We start from the raw sequence: 21,246 nt of genomic DNA, 5'->3' as shown, positions 1-21,246 counted from the left end.
ATCTGCTGTAGGGAGCCTTTTAACTCGCTGCAGCTCTGCTACTGTGAGCGCTTCAGAAGAAGATGTGGAGGAAAATAGCAGGAGTTTAGAACAAGATTCTGCTCTGCATCACTGCCCCAAGATACTGTAAAGAGGACAAAGGGAAACTGGGATATAAATAGAGAATGACATTTTCCTTGCATTGTCCACAATGAATACATTTGTACATGAACAAAATCGTTGGAACGAGTCAACATGCATGCCTGATGCTGAAGAAAAGCTTGTTTGTGCTTAGTACATTGAAGACATTGTTCGAAAATAGTTCATCCTTTTGTAAATATTGCCTCGGCATTGGTGCCAGGGTCACTGTTGCTTTGCGCTCTCAGCTGAATAAGTATCAGTCATGCACATGCTGCTGGGAGAAATTTTAATACGGGCACCAGATTTAAAAAGCAGAAAATTATCCTCCTAAGGACTGTCCCCTTCATTTGTAGTTAATACTCCCTGCTCTGCTCTTAGTCTTTCTTTAAAACTTACCAATTTTCTCACACCTAAAGGGGGTTTCATACATGTCACCAGGAAATAAAACTTGCCCCATCCCTCAGGCACTGCTAATGTGTGTACAGAAAGCAGACCTCCCTTTCTGACAAAACCCTGGAAGGAGGAAACCTTGCCTTTGCTTTTCATCTGCAGTGATACAACTACAGCAGATACAGGCTACGCTCCCGCCTTGTGCAAAGTGGCTGAGGTCAGCTGAGCGGTGCCACGATGGAGAACTTGGCTCTTCGGTTTGTTTGCTTGTTTTCTGGAAAGACACTTACGTGGCAACATTCCTTTTCTTTTCTCCAGAAGTTTTGAGAATCCAGCAAAACAAATACTTGTACCACATGCAAAACCAAATCTACAAAATTAATACAGTATGTTCTGCATCCAGTGAAAGCTTGTATCCCTAAGCAGAAGGCAAATATGATGAACAAGATACACCTGTATTCATCCCCATACCCAGATTTTTTGGCAAGATAAACCAAAATCTGAAACTACAAAAATTGTAGGACCCCCCAGCATTTCACGCTAGCAGGCAAATACAGCTATCCCTACGATAAAGTCAAATAGATGAGGGGAAACTGAACTAGTGACTTGAAAAAGAAATGTTCAATGGAAAAGCTGAAAATTATACCTCTAAAAAATTTCTGTGATGTCCAGGCAATTTTGAAAATGTTTCTCTGCCCTAAATAAGGTATAGTTCAAGTTCAAATAATATGTGGTAGGAGCTATTGTATCAGGCTTACACAGCGTCTGAATATAATGATGCCACACATCCTGAAGATTACTATACTCTGCCACTCTGTGCTTTTATGTCTATGGCCATGCCCCAGGGTTAAAAAGGTTCAAATCAGGCCTCCATATTTTGCAGTTGGAAGTGGGAATTTCATTAGGCTGACAGAAGAGGGACATCACAAGTGTTTTTCTTGCAGCTTGCACTGCTCATTTTGAAGTTAAGTTGTACTGTGTTCACCCACCTTCACCTGGGCAAAAGGGCCAGACACTCAATCTGCTCCTGGCTGGTAGGACAGGGCTGAGGGGACATGTGCCCTGCTCTGCTGCTGGCTGGCTTGCTTGGAGACAGTGGACAACTTCTGAGAGAGCCCTCTGGGAAGGATGGTGGCTTGGAAGCTAGGGAGGCTGGAACTAAATACTCTTAAGGTCCTCTTCAACCTGACTCATTCTACGATTCTATGATATGTGATCACCCCAGGAATCCCATTTTTTTAGGAGGTCCATGTGCTTTAGTTCAACAACTGCTTTTATGCATTTGAACTCTGCCTGCATTTATGGCACAGAAGATGTGCTCTTCTGGCTGTTGCCAGCTCAGATAAACTTGTCCTATTACCACCTTGATACAGCTCTGGGGGGTTTTTGCCATGTTATTGCCTTTTATTTTTTGACATGTTAGTACAATAATAAACAAACAAACAAATAAATAAATAAAGTTTTCACATTGTGCTGTCTCCTAAAAAAGTGTAAAATAATCTATAGATGAAGGATGAATCTCCAAACACTGTACTAATTAATTAATGGAAAATTTACTTCATAAATGCGATAATAATTTGCTACAAATTACTCCAACATATGTCACTTCAGGCTTTCTGATAAATACCTTAATGAAGGCAATTTTTATGTCCTCTAATTCAGTTCTGCCATCCAGGAGCAGTTTGGAGACTGTGAAATACTAAATAATTGCCTGCAAAACTGTTTCACCTATTTGTTTGTTTAGAAGCAATATCACAATGCACCCCAAACTAAAACATACACATGCTTTCACACATGTTGGAATCAACTAACAATGGTAAAAAGTATATAACTGAAAAAAAATAAAGGCAGACCACTAAAATTTGTTGTTCAGTCTTTATAATTACTATTACTTAATTTGTGGCTACTGCACAAGTTGCTAAAGGGATTTTTATTTTTTTTTTTAGAATGTCTTGGTAGGTTTTTGAACTAAAATGTTGAGAAGACTGCTCAAAACCAACTACAGTAGCCAAATTGCTTTTGTTTGAGCCCTGGACAACTTGAGCTCTCATTTCAGTGTAGCTTTCTGCACATTTTCCAGCACTGCAATGAGTCTAGGATTCCATCCTTCCTCTCTCAATGGTTCAAAAAAAAATTAGAAAACCTAGGGATGAAAGGAAAACAAAATCCTTTTGCAGTTAAATTATGCTGACTAGAAATGTGAATTTAAATCAGAACTAGACTCCATTTCTGTAGCAATCACTGCAGTGATGGGCTTTTGTATATGGTAGAATTTAGCAGACTTTTTGAGTAAAATTTGTAAATTTTATTTAAAAAAAAAATGGAGTTAAAAAGTTCCTTCAGCACAGCAGAAAAAAGATCAAAAAGTTGCAACTGTAGAAGTGAGGACTGATTACTCATAGTGGACTTAGTAATCAAGGAGACAGTATATACCTATCTTAAGCAGGTATAGCTTACCTCCCTAATTACATTTTGCAGTGGGTGTAGAGCCTCAACCTTCTTCCATATTTCTGATAAGCAAAAGGAAGTTTATCCATATCTTCACAGGACAGAATGATAACAAAGACATTGCAATACAATGGAGTTATTTCAAAATACTGCTTCTCTTAGTATTGGGTGGTTCCTTGATAACTATAAATATAAATATTCAGGAGCAAGTACTGTCAACAAAGGAACATCACATCTTATGCCCTGGGAGTGATTTAAAGTAAGCAATTTTGTTAATAGGATTACAGCAGTACCCTATACAAGGTTTTACCACTGTCTTTAGATGACACTCTGACATCACAAACACTATATATTATTAATTATAATTTGCTTTTAGCATCCAGGTGTCCCACTTCAGACCAGGGACCTTTCCTTTAGGCACTGTAAAAATTCATTAGAAATGTGTCTCGAGAGATTAAGATGAGTATCTGGCTACATCTTGGCCTTGATTGCAAAAGAGCACTGTCAAGCATCTTAATAACATATTTACTGATGTTCAATTAGATGCTAGAGAACAAAATTGATCACCACACTTAAAAATATTGGCTGCTGCCTTACAGCAGTGAAAAATGTTACTATCCATCATGCATATGGCAGAACCCTTGGCTTAACACCAGTTCCTGCAGTCACCCTCCACACCTTGTGGAGGAGCTGCTAAGTGTATCCAACCCTGCGTCTCTTCACCTACAGTTTTCCACGTGTCCCTGAGCAGCAGTGACAGGGAAGGCTGCTGAAGTCTGAGAACAATAGCCCTCCAAAAAACTATGCCCTTCCTGTCCATTTACAGGTTAATGGATCCAATGCTCTCTCTTGCTTATCGATGATTTTTAGCTTGACATTGAACAGCTGCTTTGCCATTTTTATTAGATTTGATCTATGAGGATAAATTAAGGGAAGAGAGGTGCAAATGAGGATCAAACGATGATCAGACTATTCTACATACACACCTTTATCAACCCTTAGCATGTTTCCAGTAGTTTCCATAGCTATCTCCTCTTATGCTGAATCTTTTTTCCTCTGGGCTTTTCTGAAGGTGGGGGTGAGGCCTGTGAAGTAAACTGGTTTTTTCCTTTAGTGCAGTGGGTTTTGTTTGTTTGTCTGATACTGGCTTTCTAGCTTTGATTTTGCAATGTTTTTTAAACACACATGTTGCCATGCCTTTATGCTAAAAGCAGACAGACCAAAGAAACACGTGCAACACTTAGAAAGTAGAAGAGCTTCACGCAGTACCGTAATAATGAGATTTTTATCCTCTTTTTTCTTTAGATTTTGTTCCCTGTCCCTTTCTTTGCAATTCCTAACATTTTGCATGCTTTTTGAACCACTGCCAAGCTGTGCATTGATGTTTTTGTGGCAGCATTTATTAGAGCCCCATGATGCTACTCCGGAGGGGTAAGAGCCAGCCAAGACCCCTCTGTGTATCACAGGGCATTTATCCACAGCAAGGTTCATCTCCTGTTTTCTTGATCAGCTTTATGGCTGTGTCCCTCATCCTCTCCTCATGCTCACAGTAATCTCTGTAACTTTTATTCTTGCCCCTTCACAGAACACTTCTGAGCTTGCTGGTGAGGGAGTTCTGCTAGTGGACTCCACCACAAAAAGTGACCATTTGTTTCTGACCTTTGCTTTCTTTCTTTCGTGTGATGTTTGTCCATGTGAGAAGCTGCCTCTTTGCCCATGCAACCTAAGGTTTTTGCCTCTGGTAAAAGATGTCAAATGTCTTTCTTTAATTTCTTTTAAGTATGTCAACCAGATCTCCCTTCCCCACAGAGGGACTTGTGAGGCTTGTTTGTAAAAGCTGCCTGCTTCTTCCCCTGTGTCATGCTAATTTTCTTCAAAATACCTTGATAGTTAATAGTGGTTTTATATATATATATATATACATTTATATGCATATATATAACTGGCCAGCTAGATGTTCTTTTCTGATTTCTCCATGTGGGTATAACTTCAGGTTTTTAAAGGATGCTTTTTGACTTGTAGCAGCCCTGACCAAGTTGCTTACCTATGTTCACATTCTTCTTAAGGCTTATAAATCCTCTGAGATATGATCAGCCCTGGGCTGGAATAGAAGTAAAAGTCTTGGAGGAGTAAATTGCAGGATTTAGAGGCTCTTATATCCATGGTCTTCTCAGCTAAATACTGAAGACTCCAAGAAAATCCATGTTTTACTACTGTCTCAGTGAGTGAGCTTCTCTGTGAATCCTTTAGATGGAGGTGAAATGGCAAAAAAAAAAAAAATTAAATTTTGTTCTGGGTTTCTTAATTTCTGGGTGGGAAAACCTGTTGCTTGAATCCAAGCACAAGAGAAGTCACCTCAGCTAAGATTTTAGAAGTAATGAGAGTTTAACAGGAGGAAAAATTGTGACCACCCATCAAAAACTTGGATGCAAGAATGCATGGGATAAAACTGAGTAAACAGAAAAAAAGAAAAACACTACAAAGCTTTCCTAATAATAGATTATGGCACACAAGCCAGACGTTTACAAAATGCACCAAACCCTACTTTCTAAATCAAGGAAGTGAGTTGACCTAATCTGACTGGATTTCAGGAAAACATTTGTTAGTATGCTACTTGAAAAAATAAATAAACTGAGGAAGATAGCAGTTGCTAAATTAACTCTTAATATGAATAAAAGCTTGCAAAGTAGTTTGGAAGGGAAAGTCTCAAGCTAGCAGAATGTTTATAGTGGACTTCCTTAACAAATGATCTCAGACAGATCTTACTAGTTATTTTCACTGACTACCTTAAATTAGGAATGATCAACCAAGGATACAAAGCTGGGCTACTGCCTGCTCAAAGTGGGGCAGTATTGGAACATATGTGGGGCAGTGGAATATTGTATAACAATGGGCATGAGAGACATTTTACATAATGAGCTTGACTCAGTACCTGGAACTCGGCCTATACCAAACTTAGGAAAAGTTCTTCAGTATGGTATTTTCACTATAAAGACAAACCAAGTAGTCAAGTTTCTTAGCTGCCCCACAGGCACAGAAGCAAAATAGACCAAATAAAATTGCTATATAAAAATGCCACAATACAAATGCCATGTAGCCAGTTCCAAGGGAAGGTAAAAAAAAAACCCAAAACAAAACAAACAAAAATAAAACCAACATATTTTTGCTTGTTTTAATTAGAGACAGTCATAATGTTAGTTAACTTCCACAAACACAGCAATCAAAATCCTCCAGATTCAAAAGAGAAAATTCTTATTTTTAGATGTTATTCAAGAGTGCCACACAAATCCTGTACATCCTCCTTCAATTTCACAAGCATCACCTGTAAACTGGAGATTAACCTACAAGATAAATAGAAACAATATAATGAGACACTAAGTCCATCTCCTCTGTTGTTCTTGTAAAAATATTTCAGAATTTAGCCTCTTGCTCCCAGAGCTGTCAAATGAAGCCAGTGTGGGACAGCGAGTCAGAAGTGCTGTACAGATTCTGGAAGGCTTACCTGAACTAACACACAGTGATGTGCTGCAGGTAACCTAATCCTAGAGACAACTCTGTTTCATGAGCCAAGCTAGCTCACCTGCAGTGCCCTGTGCTGTATCGTGTGCGTGTGCCAGCTCACGTCCATAGTCGTGCAAAGTGCAGAGAATCCCAAACAAATCTGGACATGCCGGGAAATTCAGGGGAAGCCCGTGGCTTGTATGAAAGTGATGACACCCTTTCATAAAAAAGCCTTTTGACACCCTTGTCATGCAATACCAGAATGATAGTGTAAAGGTCAAGGTCACAAGCTAGGAATGAAGAAGTTTTGCTGTCAGTATGCATAAAAAAAGGGTAAATTAGGTGTTTCAGTCAATCCTTAAGGCTTTTGAGATGTTGAGAGCAGGTAGGTCTAATATAAAAATAAATGCATTAAAAATCAGAATATTAGTTGCTTTGTGTCTAGGAGGCATAGGGAAGGAATTAATGCCACCATAACAGGAGGCACTGGCAACATCTCATCTGGATCACTGTACTTACTTTCAACCCCACAGATTAAAAGAGATTTACTGGAAGGGTTAGAAGAATAGTCAGGGAAAAGCATCCTTCTGTACAACAGGTACAGCACAGCTGGTCTGGCTGAACCCAGGCTGAGCAGGTTTTGGCAGTAAACTGAAAAGCTCAAGGGAGGGCAGACAGGAACGGACTTTATACCGGGAAAGAAATGCTCTTTAAACTGAAGTCAAAGACCTTGCAGAATGTGAGAGGTTCAGCCGGCCATGATACACATGATCTGAAATCTTTAACCATGCAGAGGAACAGAAAAACAGAGGCAAGGTGATGGCAGGGGTAGCTTCAAGATGGAGTCCAGTGTCTCTGCATGTTAAGTTGAAGAGTGCAACACGGCTGCCTGTGATAGAGACGATCAGGTCCCACAGCAGAGGAGGTCTTCTCTAGCCCTGCCCACTTTGTCAAGGACAAAACTGGCTATGAAAGCTCTGATTTTCAAAACGTATCAAATTTACCCATTTGTCACCGGCCAGTTTATCACCACCCGCTATGTTATATTCAATGATGTTACACAAGAGTGTAAATTAATGTGAAGTGCAATACTCCTAATTATTACAGTTGGGGAGCAAATAGGGCCATGCATATGCAAATATCTAATTAGTCACATTGTGGTTGTCTGTCTGTGGAAATACCCTGTGTGACTATGAAATCATACTGCCTGCTTTGGCTTATACAATGATGTGTGTTGCCGTGAGTCTTGCATAAGGAGAATTAGACCTTCTGTTTTAATAATACTGCACCATTCTGCTCAATTCTGAGCCCTTAATCTTGCATCACAGTGAAACACTGTAACAGCAACACGTAATTGTCTATTTTTCCAATTTTCTGTTTTGTAAAATGCTAGTTCCTGACCTCTGCTGAATGTGTACAGTGGCCTACCTTGACACAATATCAGATTAATCTTAACTGAAAAGAGTTACAATGCAGCTATAACAGAAAAAAAAAGAGTATGACTTCACCTATCCATGAATTTCAGGTTTCGGTCTTCTTTTCTCAGAAGAATGTTATCGCCTCACTATGACACATTTGTAGTTTCACAAGTTGTTTGTTTTAGCCTGAGACGACCTGACCTTATTAGCTCCCTCTATTCCCTCCAGTTTTGGTGGGGTCCCAAGTGCCTCCTTAGCGGTATTGCAAAAGGAAATCCCCATAAACCACATAAATCCCAAAAAAAGCTGATGGCAAAACTGAGAAGATCTCTGTTCGGGCAGGCAGCGTTCTCCCTTTGCACAGTGCTGCCACGGGTGTCGATCGCAGCCCTGCAAAGAGGCAGAGGACGGCACAGCAGCCCGCAGGTTCTGCTTGCTCCCCATGACTGAAAGGACACCCTCACCCAGAGCACTTTTTCTGTATTTGCTCAATATTCAAGGGACCTTTTTGCTGGGATTTCCAGGGCAACATCATCACTCTGGTGCTTCTGTAATTTACAGATGAAGGGTGATGAAACAGAAATGTGGTTTGGAGGACTGGGCACGATATAGGTTTGTGTTCACTAAGGCTGGATACTTGCCTTTCTGCTCAATTTATAGGGCTAACTGTTTTCTGAATTATCCCTTCTTTGTTTAGAGGAGTGCCAGCAACAGATCGATAAAAAATGTGTTTTTATAAATACCTCGACCTTTTCTCCAGAATACGATAATTCCTTATCTTATTGCTTATACATAGCAATTCAGATTCCTCCTAATTACGAACTAATTTAACGGTTAATTTCACCTTCTTCCCCCTTTCTCAAAATGCAGACATACATATTTTTATGTACATACGCATACCTCATCAAAATTATTTCAGCGTAAGCGTGAATACTGTGAACCAAAAGTTTGGCATCCCTGCTACAGTGAAAGATGACTGCCACCTATGGGTAAGAGCTCATGTTAACATATTTAGATAAAATTTTAATATTATTCTTTTTAGTTAATTCAATTTGTAATTATCTGCCAGGACAGAGTTCTGATTCATTTGCTTATATTTTGCCAACAACGATCAGTGAAAATCATCCTTTGAAAGTTAGGTATTAAATCAACTTTCTTACGAAGAAACATCAGCTTTACGACAAATAAAAAATGGGGTACAACATTCTTATTTTTCTTATTCTGAATAAAGACTATATAGAAGTATTCTAATTCCCTGTGCAAAGAAAAAAGACTCATTGATACACAGCTAGGTAGAGCATATTAGATAAAGCTGTATTTAATGACGACTATAATTTTAAAGTTTAGCCGTCTCAAGGTTTTAATATTTTGCTTGCTGCTTTCTTTTACTAAATACATACAAACAGCTTAGCTGTGCAGTTCCATGAAAAAGTGTGCATAATCAGTATGTCATAGTAATTTTCTTTTCAAAATTTTTCATTTTTCATAGTAAAATGAAAGCTAAGTGGGGGGAAGGGAGGCAGTAGAAAAATGTATGTCCCAGTTACGTAAGCCTCAATTTTTCTGATAATCAATCTGCGCAGCATTTACCTAGAAAACTCAAAAGAAAGTACAGACTAGAAAGCCAAACTTATCATATCAAAAATAATTTTTTCCAATTCACTTTTCAGGTACCTAAAAGCAAACAGCCTGACAATTCGGTATATCCGACTACCAAAGAGAAAAACGCTCGATTACGGCTGCTATACTGTGGTAAGCTGCATTAAAATGGACATTACGATCTCTTTCTCAGAAATACCGCATGTAAAAATTGCTGGAAGTCTAGCAAATTAATGCATGTATTTCAGTTTGGGAAAAAATAATTTTGCTCCAGTAAACAGAAACTAATTGTAGCCATTATATTTCTCCCTTTTGGGGCCGGGACACAGTATTTCTGAAGGAACAAAGATAGAACTTAACAAAAGAGAACATTATATTTAAAGAGAGAGCAACTAATACAAAATAAAAGTAAGTCCAATACTAATTTTTTTTAAAAATCTCCCTTTTAAAGTAATCTTAGTTCTGGGCCTTCTCATTCATGTTGTACTTTGCTAAATATGATAATTGGCCTATCTAAAAAACCCGAAATCAGTATTACAGTACTGCTTACCTCCCCCATTTTCACTAAATAAAACTAATAATAAACCTATATTATAAACTTGCAAAATACTGTAAAAGTGGTCAGCAAATATTGCTCAAATATAGTAAATGCTCAAATATCTGAGATTCACACATCACCATTTCATGCTTGCCTTCCAACGGCATCGGTACCCTTTATAATCTACATAATTCAGATGCCTGCAGTAAAATCTTTGTGCTGCGTAGATAAAACCATCTTCTAAAAGGTAAAGTCACTGTTCCACAGTAATATATTAGTGATGTATCTTCCTGACGTATTTTGGCCAAAAATAGCATTCTTCAATTTACTTCCTTGTGTCCACTTTGGCTACTGAATCAAACTGTCACCGGTCCAGTAACATTTCCCTGTATTTTCAAACCACGGTTTAAACTTAAACCACTCAGTCTCCTTTAATGGGAACTTCATATCAGACAGAAATTACTCCTTAGCACATTTGATGAATCCAGCTTAAAATAAAACACCAGAACTGCATGAACATCTGTGACAAATGACTTGTCTCAGTCATCCTGCTCTTTCTTATTTAATCTCCCACTGGAGTACAATTTCGTAGGTACACTATTTTACAGTGCAGACCTCCTCCCACCAACCTACTGCTTGCAAAAGGAATAAAAAAAATATATTTTCCATGTGTCACTCCAAGATCTGAAGAGATTATAATTGAACCTTTCAAAATAATTAGAAGTAGGAAAATGGAAATAAACAAATAAGTTAGTACCTCAAATTTACAAAAGCAATGAAAAGGTAAAAAAACTGTAGAAAAGCAATAAAGGATTGTTAAATTAATAGATCTACTAACGGAATATGAAACAAACCCTCCTTTCCTGGTGACACATCGCTGAATTACTACTTGCATATTCTACCGGTATAAAAGAAGAGCAAAATTTTTTTATATACAGTCAGTACGATGAATTTTGAGATATTCCTATTTCAGTCTCTTTAAAACCAAGACCATGTTAAAGGACAGGGTACTCGAAAAGATCTACATGATATTGGAAAACCCAGACAGGTTTTTCCTGATTTTTTTCTGCCAATGATCTCTGTGTTTTACAGAGGGGGGGAAAAAAAATCCCACAAATCAGGCAGTGCTCCTAATTCTCTGAAGTGCTTGTTGTTAATTTTATACCTTTACAAAATGACAAGTAAAATTCCACTTTCCAAGTAAAGAAATACAGAACATTGTATCATAGCTTTAAAAAAATATTCTTTCTGTTCTATATAGATGTCTCATCAATTTCACTTGAATGCTGCTTGTACTGTATAACACAGATTTTACTTTAAATAATAGTACTTAATGCCCATATGGATTTTTTTTGTTACCTAATAGCTTTGCTAGATTGGTCATGGATTTTTCACTGTGCTATGTATTTTTTCAGTACTTAGTTATATGCCTGCATTCTCCAACAGACGTTCAAAATATTACTGCATTCTGGTCTATTTCACTGTTTTGACACTGAAGTGCATCAGATACGCATAACATGCTTGTAGAGGCAACTCAACAAAAAAAAATGGTTACCTTCTGATGTACTGGAATGAATGGGACTTTATTCTAATGAGGGTAAACCTGTTTGTTCGTAATAATTTAGTTTATAGCTGAGAAAGAGAGCAACACACCTGGAATCACCTCACTGAAAATTCCAGAAATGTAAGGAGCTTCACAAAAAGTCTGCAGTTACCTTGTTTTTTAAGTAACCATGCAGAGCTGACAGCTATTAGCAGTAGCAAGGACTTGCATAACAAGGACTTGAAGGAAGGCTTAGTACCATCCATGCCGGAGTGATTTAAAGAGAATGAAGGCACGTATTTCTTTATGATGCATTATGTAACAACAGAGAGGGCAATGTGAGGCATTCAAAAAAACTACAGAACCCACATTTGATCTCATTCTTGTTATTTATCAGACAAATATTTCACAGTGCTTCTATCGTAAGGCTTATGAAACACCCAACATAGGAATGTTATCAGGTACAAATTAGTTTGAAATGTTTTAGGTGATGTATTCTATGTTTTGTACATCTTTAGGAAAATATAGCAGACCCTATAATTCATCTGCTTAAAACTTCTACAATACATGCAATCTCAGATAAAATAAAATTGTCAAAATCAGTGATAGCTGGACCTTCTGGTTCACATTAGTGTGAAGAGAAAACTGCTGTTGAGCTGACACATTGATAGATTACGAGTTCTGCTGAAGAATAGCTAAAAATGGTGATTCAATCTTGTCGCTACTATATAAGAAGAATAACAGAAGTGGTGATGATACTCATGATATCATGTCTTTTATCAAAACCCTAAAGGGTATTGCTGCATTGAACACATTCTCTTCCTGAGAGCTTCTGGTTCCAAAAAAATACCTGTGTAAGTAAATGAAACTAAATAGGCCTATTTAAAAACTAGGATCAGTTTGTGCCCTAAATTTATTTAAACATTGATATAATTGTAAATTATAAGAAGATTGTAAAAAGACCCTTTTTTTTTCTGTGGGGGGGTTGTCCTCTCTCTTTTTTTTTTACAGTAGAGATGCTGGTCTTGTAATGACGAAATGGAGGGCTAGGAGGATTATGAAACACAAGTAACATGAAGGGCAAATCTGACTGAAAGAGAGGGAGAATATTATTCCAATTCTTTAAAACTTCACTGGGTTTCTTTACTAACTTAAATCAATACGGCTCCCCTGAAATCTATATGGTGATACAGATTCACCAAAGATGCACGTAAGATAACGTGGATCATCATCCTCTGTTAGGACAGTAAATAAAAACACTTGTATAATCATCTTTTCTAAACAGCTCCCTAATCTTTAGATATGCAAAAGAGAACTTTTAAAAGAGGCACCTTAAGTACTTCTGCTATGCTAGCCCTGGTCCTCTGTTATGTGAAACTTGCGTGGTCGTTAATGCTGAAGTGAAGTCAGGTTTAAACACTGACTTCTGTCCCTCAGTGCTTCATACTTCCCTGTGCTGCTGGAAATCACCATGGAAGGCTCAAGATGGAGGGAACAGGGCCTGGGTGGCTTGTGCCTTCCTCCCACAAAGATCACCAAATGCTCCCGGCGCTTACTTCGACACATCCAAGGAGTTCTGCAACAACAGAAGGGGAAACAAGGCTTCACAGTCCTCATCTTTCACTGAGAGGAATAACAGGTAAGGAGAAGGAGCAAACAGAAACATGGGGGAGGATGGGGGTAATGATTTCATTTTAGAGGTCCCCCTTTTCCAAAGGGAAAGAAACCTCAACACAGACTTCATCACATCACAGAGATGTAGACAGGTAGGCACCTCAGATTTCTGGTAACTCGGTAGGTTTGTTTCAAGGGAAGATTAAGCATTCATTTGATCTTTAGTTTTACTTTTACCGGGGCCTCTACAGCAAGAATTTGCAGTTTCTCCTGCAATAAGTAATGTTTCTTGTTGTATAGGAATTTCCGATTACATAAAAAAAAAACCCTCCAACAAAACTGCGGCTTAAGCTGTGTTCTTAATTTGATGATGAATGGGGAAGAAAAGCAGCAAGGCAGAAAGTTTATCACCCTACTCTAAAATGTAAGAGAGAATCAGAAACCAAAATCAAATTAAAAAACCAAAAAGGTCTCAGCCCTGTTCTGTGTTTTTCCTACAGTTTTTACACATGGATTTGCCTTTTGAGTATGCAGGCCGACATCTTTAGGATATTCAGGCAACGCATTAACGCACTGTAGATACGGGAAAGAAATAAGTCAGAAATATTTGTAGGGTGTGAAGCAGTAAACAGTGACCAAGAAGAAATGATTTACGTAATGCTATCATGGCTTGACAGCAAAGTAGATTTATACCATGTCCTCTCAAGCTAGTAAGCTTGGTAACAAGTGAAATGGGTTAAATTTTCTGAGTTTGGAATGCAATTGATTTATGTTTGTTCCACAACGCTACGCAGCTCTTAAATGTACGAGCTCCTGCGGATGAAAGTCTGCTTTTAGGACAGGCCCCGCAGTGACAGGCTGCGGCATGGCAGGGAGAAGCCCAGGTAATTCTGGCGGGGCAGCGGCTGGCGATGCAGGACCCAGCAGGTACCCAGCCATCCAGCCAGCCCGCCTTACGTAAGGACTTCATTTTCCTTCGGCTACATCTCGCCGCCGCGCGAGGCACGGGAGAGGAGCCTATTCCATCTCCCCGTGCAGCCCCATCCCCTGTGCCAGGCCCAATGACCGCATCCTCGCATGTTTTAATTTTTTTAATTTTTTTTTTTTCCTTTCTTTTTCTCCTCTCCAAACAGCACATCTACAGAGTGGCGTTTACCTATTCGCTCGCGCCGTGGCTGCCACGCAACCTATCTGGGCGGCCGGCTGGCACAGCCCGCGGTCACCGGAGCGATGCCGAAGAGGAAACTCCGGGTCCCTCTTGGGGCGAGGGGCGCGCTGCGGGCCGGCTCCGGGCGGGCAGCTCTCCCTCCTCGGCGGCGGCGGCGGCGGGGATGCTCCGCTCTGCGGCCAGCGGCGGGCAGCGTCCATTGCAGCTCGGTGGGTCCGCGTCCGGAGTCCAGGGGCTCCGGCAGTCAGCGGGGGCACCCGGCCCCCGCTCCCCTAAACACCGCTGGCCAGGTGCGTTTATTTCTCATCCCGTCCTCTTCCCACAAATCCACTGTCTGCGGCCGCCGAGCCCCAGCAGGAGCCCGGCCAGCCCCCGAGTCACCACCGATCGCTCTCTCGCTCTCGCTCTCTCTCTCTCTCTCTTTCTCTCTCATTTCGAGCTCTCCCCGAGGAGGAAACAGCACGGCGGGGCCGCTCGTCCTGCATTTCACCGCTCGGGAGATGCGGCCGCCGGAGCGCTTAAAACAAAGCGGAGAACAGTCACTTTCCACACTGTTCCCTTCCCTTCCCGCGCCGAGAAACGCGGCTGGCTATGGGAGCTCGCCTAGCAGGGATGAAAAACAAGGGGGGGCGAGGGCAGGAGAACCCACCCACCCAACCCGGAGCCCCCCGGCTGCTCCCCGTTCCCGGCGCATCCCGGCACACCTGACAGCCCGCCGCGCGCGCTGTATTTCCCTCCCTTAGCGACAGGGGAGGCGCGCGCCGGCCGCGGCCCCGCCATTGGCGGAGCGCAGCGGCGCGGCGCGGCCATTGGCTGCGGCGGCGGCCAATGGGGAGCGCTGTATCCGGGAGGCAGCGGCTGCGGAGCTATTTAAATCCTGGCCGGTGATGTCAGCGCGGGCGGTGCGGGGGGAGCGGCGGGGCGGCCGCGCCTGTCAGGCCGCGTTTAGGAGCAGCAGGGCCGCCGCCCCCTCGGCGGGGAGCGGAGCGGGAGGGAGGGGCCCGCCGCACCTGCACGGCCCGCCCCGCCTCGCGGGACCCGACAGCGTCCCGCTCCCCTCCCCGCCGGCTTCCCCGGTGCCGCTCCTGGAGGGTGCGGGTTAATCCCGGGGTGCTGGCTGCCCTCTCTGGTTGCCTGAGTGTTGCGCTGAGCCGTCGCCCGCGGAGAAAGCAGAAGGGCAGCTCTCCGCGTTAAAAACACTTCTGCCAACTGCTCCCGGGAAGAGGTACCCTCACTGTGATTTATTTGCACCCAGTGCCTCCCTGTGGCCTCGGTGCCGCTGAGCCCCTCACTACAAGAAGGACATTGAGGGGCTGGAGTGAGTCCAGAGAAGGGTAATGAAGCTGGTGAAGGGTCTGGAGCACGAGTCCTGTGAGGAGAAACTGAGGGAGCTGGGGGTGTTTAGCCTGGAGAAAAAGAGGCTCGGGGAGGCCTTACTGCTCTCTACAGCCACCTAAAAGGAGGGTGTAGGCAGGTGGGGTCGGCCTTCTCTCCCAGGCAGCCAGTGGCAAGACAAGAGGACAGAGCCTCAAGCTGGGCCAGGGGAGATTCAGACAACATGATGAATTTCTTCACCGAAATGGTGATTAGACACTGGACTGGACTGCCAAGGAACATGGTGGAATCACTGCTACTACAATTGTGATTCAAACTTAGCCATGCTGTGACCAAAATGCAAGTCATCTTACTTCACACAAAGGTGTGGTGATGGGAACACAACTGCAAGATTTTCTGTTTGCAAATAGGTATGTGCTGTGACCATAGTTTTTTGGCCCATGTAACTACAGGCATTTTGGTTGCCCAAAAAAATGTGTTCAGCTAACTGGCTGCAGAAGGACTTACAGTGAGGTGATATGTGGAAGTGGTTCCTCAAGAGCAATTCTGTGGTATGGTTAAGATGAACACAGGGGAGGTCACTGAGCTGAATATTGTCAATGCCAAAGAAGACTTGTCCTGAGGAAATTAGGACCAAAAGCCAGGAGGAAGGGGGCTGTCAGTGAAAGCATGTTGGTTTCTTTGCTGTGGCAGGGTATGGCAGCAGAGGTAGGGGACAACAGAAGAAGGCTGATCATGGGGGTGGCTTCTGTGAGTTTAGGGATGGCATGTCATAACTTGAGGTCCTCAGGATGAATCTGATATTCTTTTAAGGACATTCTTCCACTGAGAGATGGAAGAATATGAGAGCCCCCTTCAGGAACTGAGTCCATGTGCCTTTTCAGTCCCATTGGCATTTCCTTGTTTTCCTGATTTGGAAGTTGCTTGGAATAAAGATGAACTTGCTGCACCCAGTGTGTTAGGTAATGTATTGGTGTGTCCACCAATGCCACCATATGCCAGATTTTCTGTGAGCTACCAACAAGGCTCAGGAATAATACTTTTTGTTGTTTTGACTGTACTTTTTCCCCCTGGTTCCCAGCTCTGTTACTTCCAGGATGACTTGGGGAAGTTACCTTCCTCTAAAATATCAATTCAGCATTAGCAAGAGATTAAAAGCTGGGCAAAGGTATTCATGGTGGCCCTGCTCCTGACACATGCATCTTGCTCAAATGCTTAGAACTAGTGATCAAATCTGACTTGAGAAGAAATTTTTCTCTAGTGTGGGCTGTTGCATTTGAGGTAAAAAAAAATTCAAAAGGGAAGGAGGAAGCATTCACCCCACTCAGCAAGATGGAATGTGGCTCATTTTGTGAAAGGAATGTGGGAATTTTGGGGACAAGAACTGCTGGAATGGACAGAGCCCTCACCCTGGAGCAGTATAAACCTTAAATCTGTTGGCAGGGGGGTGGAGGGGAAGAGGTTAATATATGTAAGTGGAAGACAAATCATAAACTTACTGGGGTGGAAAGGAATGTGAAGAGTTCATCTCATCTTTCCTATGATTTTACTACCATAAAGCAGGATCCAATCTCCCCATCTCTTTCCTGGTAAATACCCAAATTATGCAAATATCTTTAGGGATGAAACTTGATAACCTCCTCATACATCTTTTTCAGTGCTCTGCTTTCCTTGGCTTAGGACAGTCTAGTTCTCTTTTTGTGACCCTGAGAGACTCCACTCCCTGACTCTTCCACACTCAGTTCCACACATCTGGTTAAGAAAGGTCTGGAGAAAAAAAGGCCAATATTTATGTCAACATTTCCTCATGGTTTTATTTTTTTTTCTTCCTACATAGGCATGGTGAATTAACAAAATTAATGGCAGGTCAAATTTGCAGCCCTGGGAAAGTAGCACACACTGCAGGGGAAGATGGATGATGATGTGATGACACCAGCTCTATAGAGAAAGGTAGGGACAGCTGGGTGCAGGCCCACTGAAATGGGGGAAAAAACCCTAACTTCCAAATTTTAGCATGCTTAAGAAAAGGGACACTGAATGATGAGCAATGAAATAGCTCTGTAAATGTATAGTCACCATACCTTATAGTGTGTTGCAGTACTTCAGCTTCAGAATTTTGAAGGGTGTACAAAGATCACTGTTAGAGTGGGGTAAACAGACACAGAGAAACTGGGAGGCATATGAGTAACTGGAGGTAGAACTCATCTGGAAATCCTTTCCCAGTCTTGACACTGTTTCTTCCTGGACAATCTTTAGAAATCATTCCTGCTCCAGACTAGTGATACATAATACTGTCATTTTTCCTGTTAAGAGCACATTTTGCAGAAGGATCTATAGCACGGTATAGGATTCAGTTAAATTCAGGCTACAAGATGGGGTCACTGCAGTCCTCTGCTTAAAACATTACTGATAAAAATCTTATTTTAAATGTTCTGGTCAGGACTAGAGAAGCTTTTCAATTTTTAAAAGTGTTTTGTGTGGAAAATCCCTCTGTTAAATAATTAGCAAGTGCTCTGAGCATTACTGCATATTTTATATTTCATCTGCCTGGAAGAAATGGACAGTTCTGTTGCTATAGATTAACTGCAATTTATTTTGTAGTACTCTGACTGCTGGAAGAGAGAGACTTCTTAGTTTATTTCTTCTACATTCAATTACTAAAGGAATGGGGCTGGACAAAAGAAAGGTTTAACCATACCATTTCTTCTATTCCCAGTCCTAGCAGACATTTGAGTTTACAAAAAAAAAAAATCTGCACAAGCTGTAAATGTGAAAAACAGAGACTGAGAGGCTCAGCAGTACACAGAATTCCAGTGCTGGATCTTATTTTTTTGGCAGACATTGGCTAGGATGGCTTGTTTATTTTACCTTTTACATAGCCTTATTCCACATTTTAGTGTAAATTTTCCTTAAGCAGGAAAAAAAAAATAAAAATCATTGCTGTTGCATGAATTAGTCTTGGGTGCCAATGGACACGAATTGTGTTTAAAAGGAAGAATTCAGCATAAAAAGCTCTTCAGGTTTAACCTTTTCCTCTCAGAAATGGCATTACAAATGATTAATTTAATGGAATGAAGGAGAAGATCACCTTTTAAGTAATTTTGAGGATCAGATCTGTGTTCCTGAGGCTTTTTGCACAGAAGGTTGTATCAGAAGTGTAGCCCAGGCTCTGCTGTGGGCATTTCTGTACATCTCAGTGCAGTTAGGCTATAACAGCAGGCCTTGGTGTGACAGAGTGGTAACTGTCACATCTGTTTTCCAAGAAAGTTGTTTCATCCAGTCTTCAAGACAAACTTTGAATTCTGAGGCAGTTTTATATATCCCTAGCACTCAATGGGCAGCACCATTCCTGAAGGAAAAAAAATGCTTCAATCCTCCTGTGTGTTGGACCTAAAAGCCCTCCAGGCAGTCTGCGGGACTCTGCCGCAAGTTGCAGATGTGGATTCCTCAGCCTGAAGAAATTGCTCTAGATTACAGAATACAGACAAATGTTGATTAACCAAATGTGCCTACAACACACAAAAGTTCTCTAAGAATATAAACTAACTTCCCAGTCTCCTCCCCTGGTGTCGCACTAATAGCTCAATTCTCTAAGCAGACCTCTGCTTAATTTCACAGCCACTGCTTCGGTGGCTGTTCCAGTTTGGTTTATAAGCTGTGTTATACAGAAAATGGTCACCTGTGCGTGCTGTCTCTGCACGTGCTGGGGCTCAGTCACGTATTTTGCCCGCATCAGTTTCTTCCACAGTGTTGCCTGGTTAGTGCTTGCAACAACCATCCTGTGGAAAGTCTCTTCCAGCTTGCTGGAACACACAGGATGCTGATGACCATCTTAGAGTGTAAAGGGGATGTTTGCAGTGGTACTCGGTGATCTGTTGAGGATCAGGTTCCTAGTCACGCCAATGAGGATTGCAGGATTGCAGGGAAGTGCTTGAATAAAACTAATTCTCCATTCTGGCAGTCAGACTGGGGAAATGCGTGTTTCCTTGCAGCCCTGCTGCAGCTTGCACAATCTCTTCCATCTCCAAAACACTGCCGTGACTGATGCCAATGAAAATAACAGGCAGAAACATTTTTAACATTTATGCTGCTCATTTGCAATTCAAGTATGGTGAACTCCTGTGTGCTGAAAAGCAGGGAGCAGAATATAACTGACCAATCTGTTTATCAAGACTGTAGGGGTTATTTACCATCCCTGAGATTTAGAGGATTGTTTTAATGTTATTGATCAGCATTTCCAAAATGGTGTTGAACTGTAGCTTTCCTATTGTGATAAAGATGAACAACTACGATCTTGATACTTTCTTTGTTAGCAGGTTGGCGCCACTTATCAAAAGGCATGGGACACCAAAGAAGGCTGTAAGAATGTGTTCACAATAGCATAAGGAGGAATTTTGTGTAGTATTTCCTAGACACAATGTTCCTGAAGAAGTGAAAAATTTTACTTTATTATTTCATAAAACTTACCTATATGTGTATAATAGAGTCTGGTTTTAAGTATTGGTTTGTTTGAGCAACTGCTTTTAGGTTTGGGATGAAGTATAATGTGATGTGATAGCATGTCAGTGGGCAGTATTAATCTCTGCATAATTTTCCATAAAGGGTATGGAACTTGACAGAAATGTCCTTTTACAATCCCTTATAATGAAGGGGGAAGCTTGGCAGCTGATTTTCCCAGTATGTGGATTATTTTTGTTTTCAAAAGTTAGCTGTCACATTTCACTGTGGTCTTTCTTCTCTTCACAATCCTGAAAAACAGATTATTCAATCGCTAGCATAAAGTTTAAGTCCAGAGATGACTCTTACAGTAAATACCAGTGTGACATTTAATAAAAATTCTTGCCTAAATATATCTGCAATAAATCTTAGATCCTATAGGTATGCATATGTATGTATTGGTACTAGAGGATGATGTAATTGGGGGTTGAGCACCGTGTTCCAAAAAAGCAAAGCCATGTAAACTACTCATCACCTCTTCATCATCTGAGCATATGCAGACACCTACCATTTTTGTGACACTGTTTTAATCCTATGTGGAATGTCTTCATGAAGGCAGCTGCATTTTTAGAATACATGGAAGATTACTGAGCTCAGCACAGAGCTATTTCCAGTCAAGAATGCAAAACAGCGGAGATGGTTATTGTCCACCTCTTTCCTAATGGCCATATATTTAGAGGATAGAGGATTTGGTGAGGAAATTAGACTTTCAGCACTGTCAGACAACAATTCCCACTTATTAGATGACAGATTTCACCTTAGTGGCATGAGTGGAATCATGACACATCCTCTTCCATGGTATTCAGAGTTGATTTATAGTCTCTACCATGCTTGCACAGGGCTGTTTTCCTTTCTATGACCACTTAAAATGCCATTCTCCTCTAGTTTCTGTGGAATTTGAGGTTTGTAGTAAGGAAAGGGATAATTTTAACACAAGAACTGAAATTGGGTCTGACTGTTGAGTAGATCGAGAAGAATATCTCTAGTGCTATTTTTCCATGGGTCTTTAATTTCTAAGATAAAAAATATATATCTATTCTCTGGTACAAACTTCTCTTGCATCCTTCAAATAGCT

At 41.3% G+C, this 21,246-nt stretch overlaps 1 protein-coding gene and 1 long non-coding RNA gene across 2 annotated transcripts in view; both read left to right on the top strand.

Moving 5' to 3' along the window:
- Positions 1 to 14,615, top strand: part of LOC106629134 (uncharacterized) — a 41,081-nt gene extending 26,466 nt beyond the window's left edge. Inside the window, exons 3-6 of the mRNA XM_014263280.2 lie at positions 8,748 to 8,866; positions 9,548 to 9,629; positions 12,995 to 13,196; positions 14,305 to 14,615. Of these exons, the coding sequence (XP_014118755.2) occupies positions 8,850 to 8,866; positions 9,548 to 9,629; positions 12,995 to 13,196; positions 14,305 to 14,615 (612 nt within the window). The 5' untranslated portion in view covers positions 8,748 to 8,849. The remainder of the gene's footprint in view (positions 1 to 8,747; positions 8,867 to 9,547; positions 9,630 to 12,994; positions 13,197 to 14,304) is intronic.
- Positions 14,616 to 15,344: 729 nt separating this feature from the next.
- Positions 15,345 to 21,246, top strand: part of LOC106629149 (uncharacterized) — a 31,289-nt gene continuing 25,387 nt past the window's right edge. The window contains exon 1 of the long non-coding RNA XR_015772246.1: positions 15,345 to 15,564. This is a non-coding gene — a long non-coding RNA (uncharacterized LOC106629149). The remainder of the gene's footprint in view (positions 15,565 to 21,246) is intronic.

Source organism: Pseudopodoces humilis, chromosome 3 (assembly GCF_049639895.1).
Source record: "Pseudopodoces humilis isolate 2021_Gansu_Grassland_sample_001 chromosome 3, ASM4963989v1, whole genome shotgun sequence".
Classification (NCBI taxonomy): Eukaryota; Metazoa; Chordata; class Aves; order Passeriformes; family Paridae; genus Pseudopodoces; species Pseudopodoces humilis.
The sequence above is the reverse complement of the archived record's forward strand: the minus strand, read 5'-3'. Positions and strand labels throughout refer to the sequence as shown.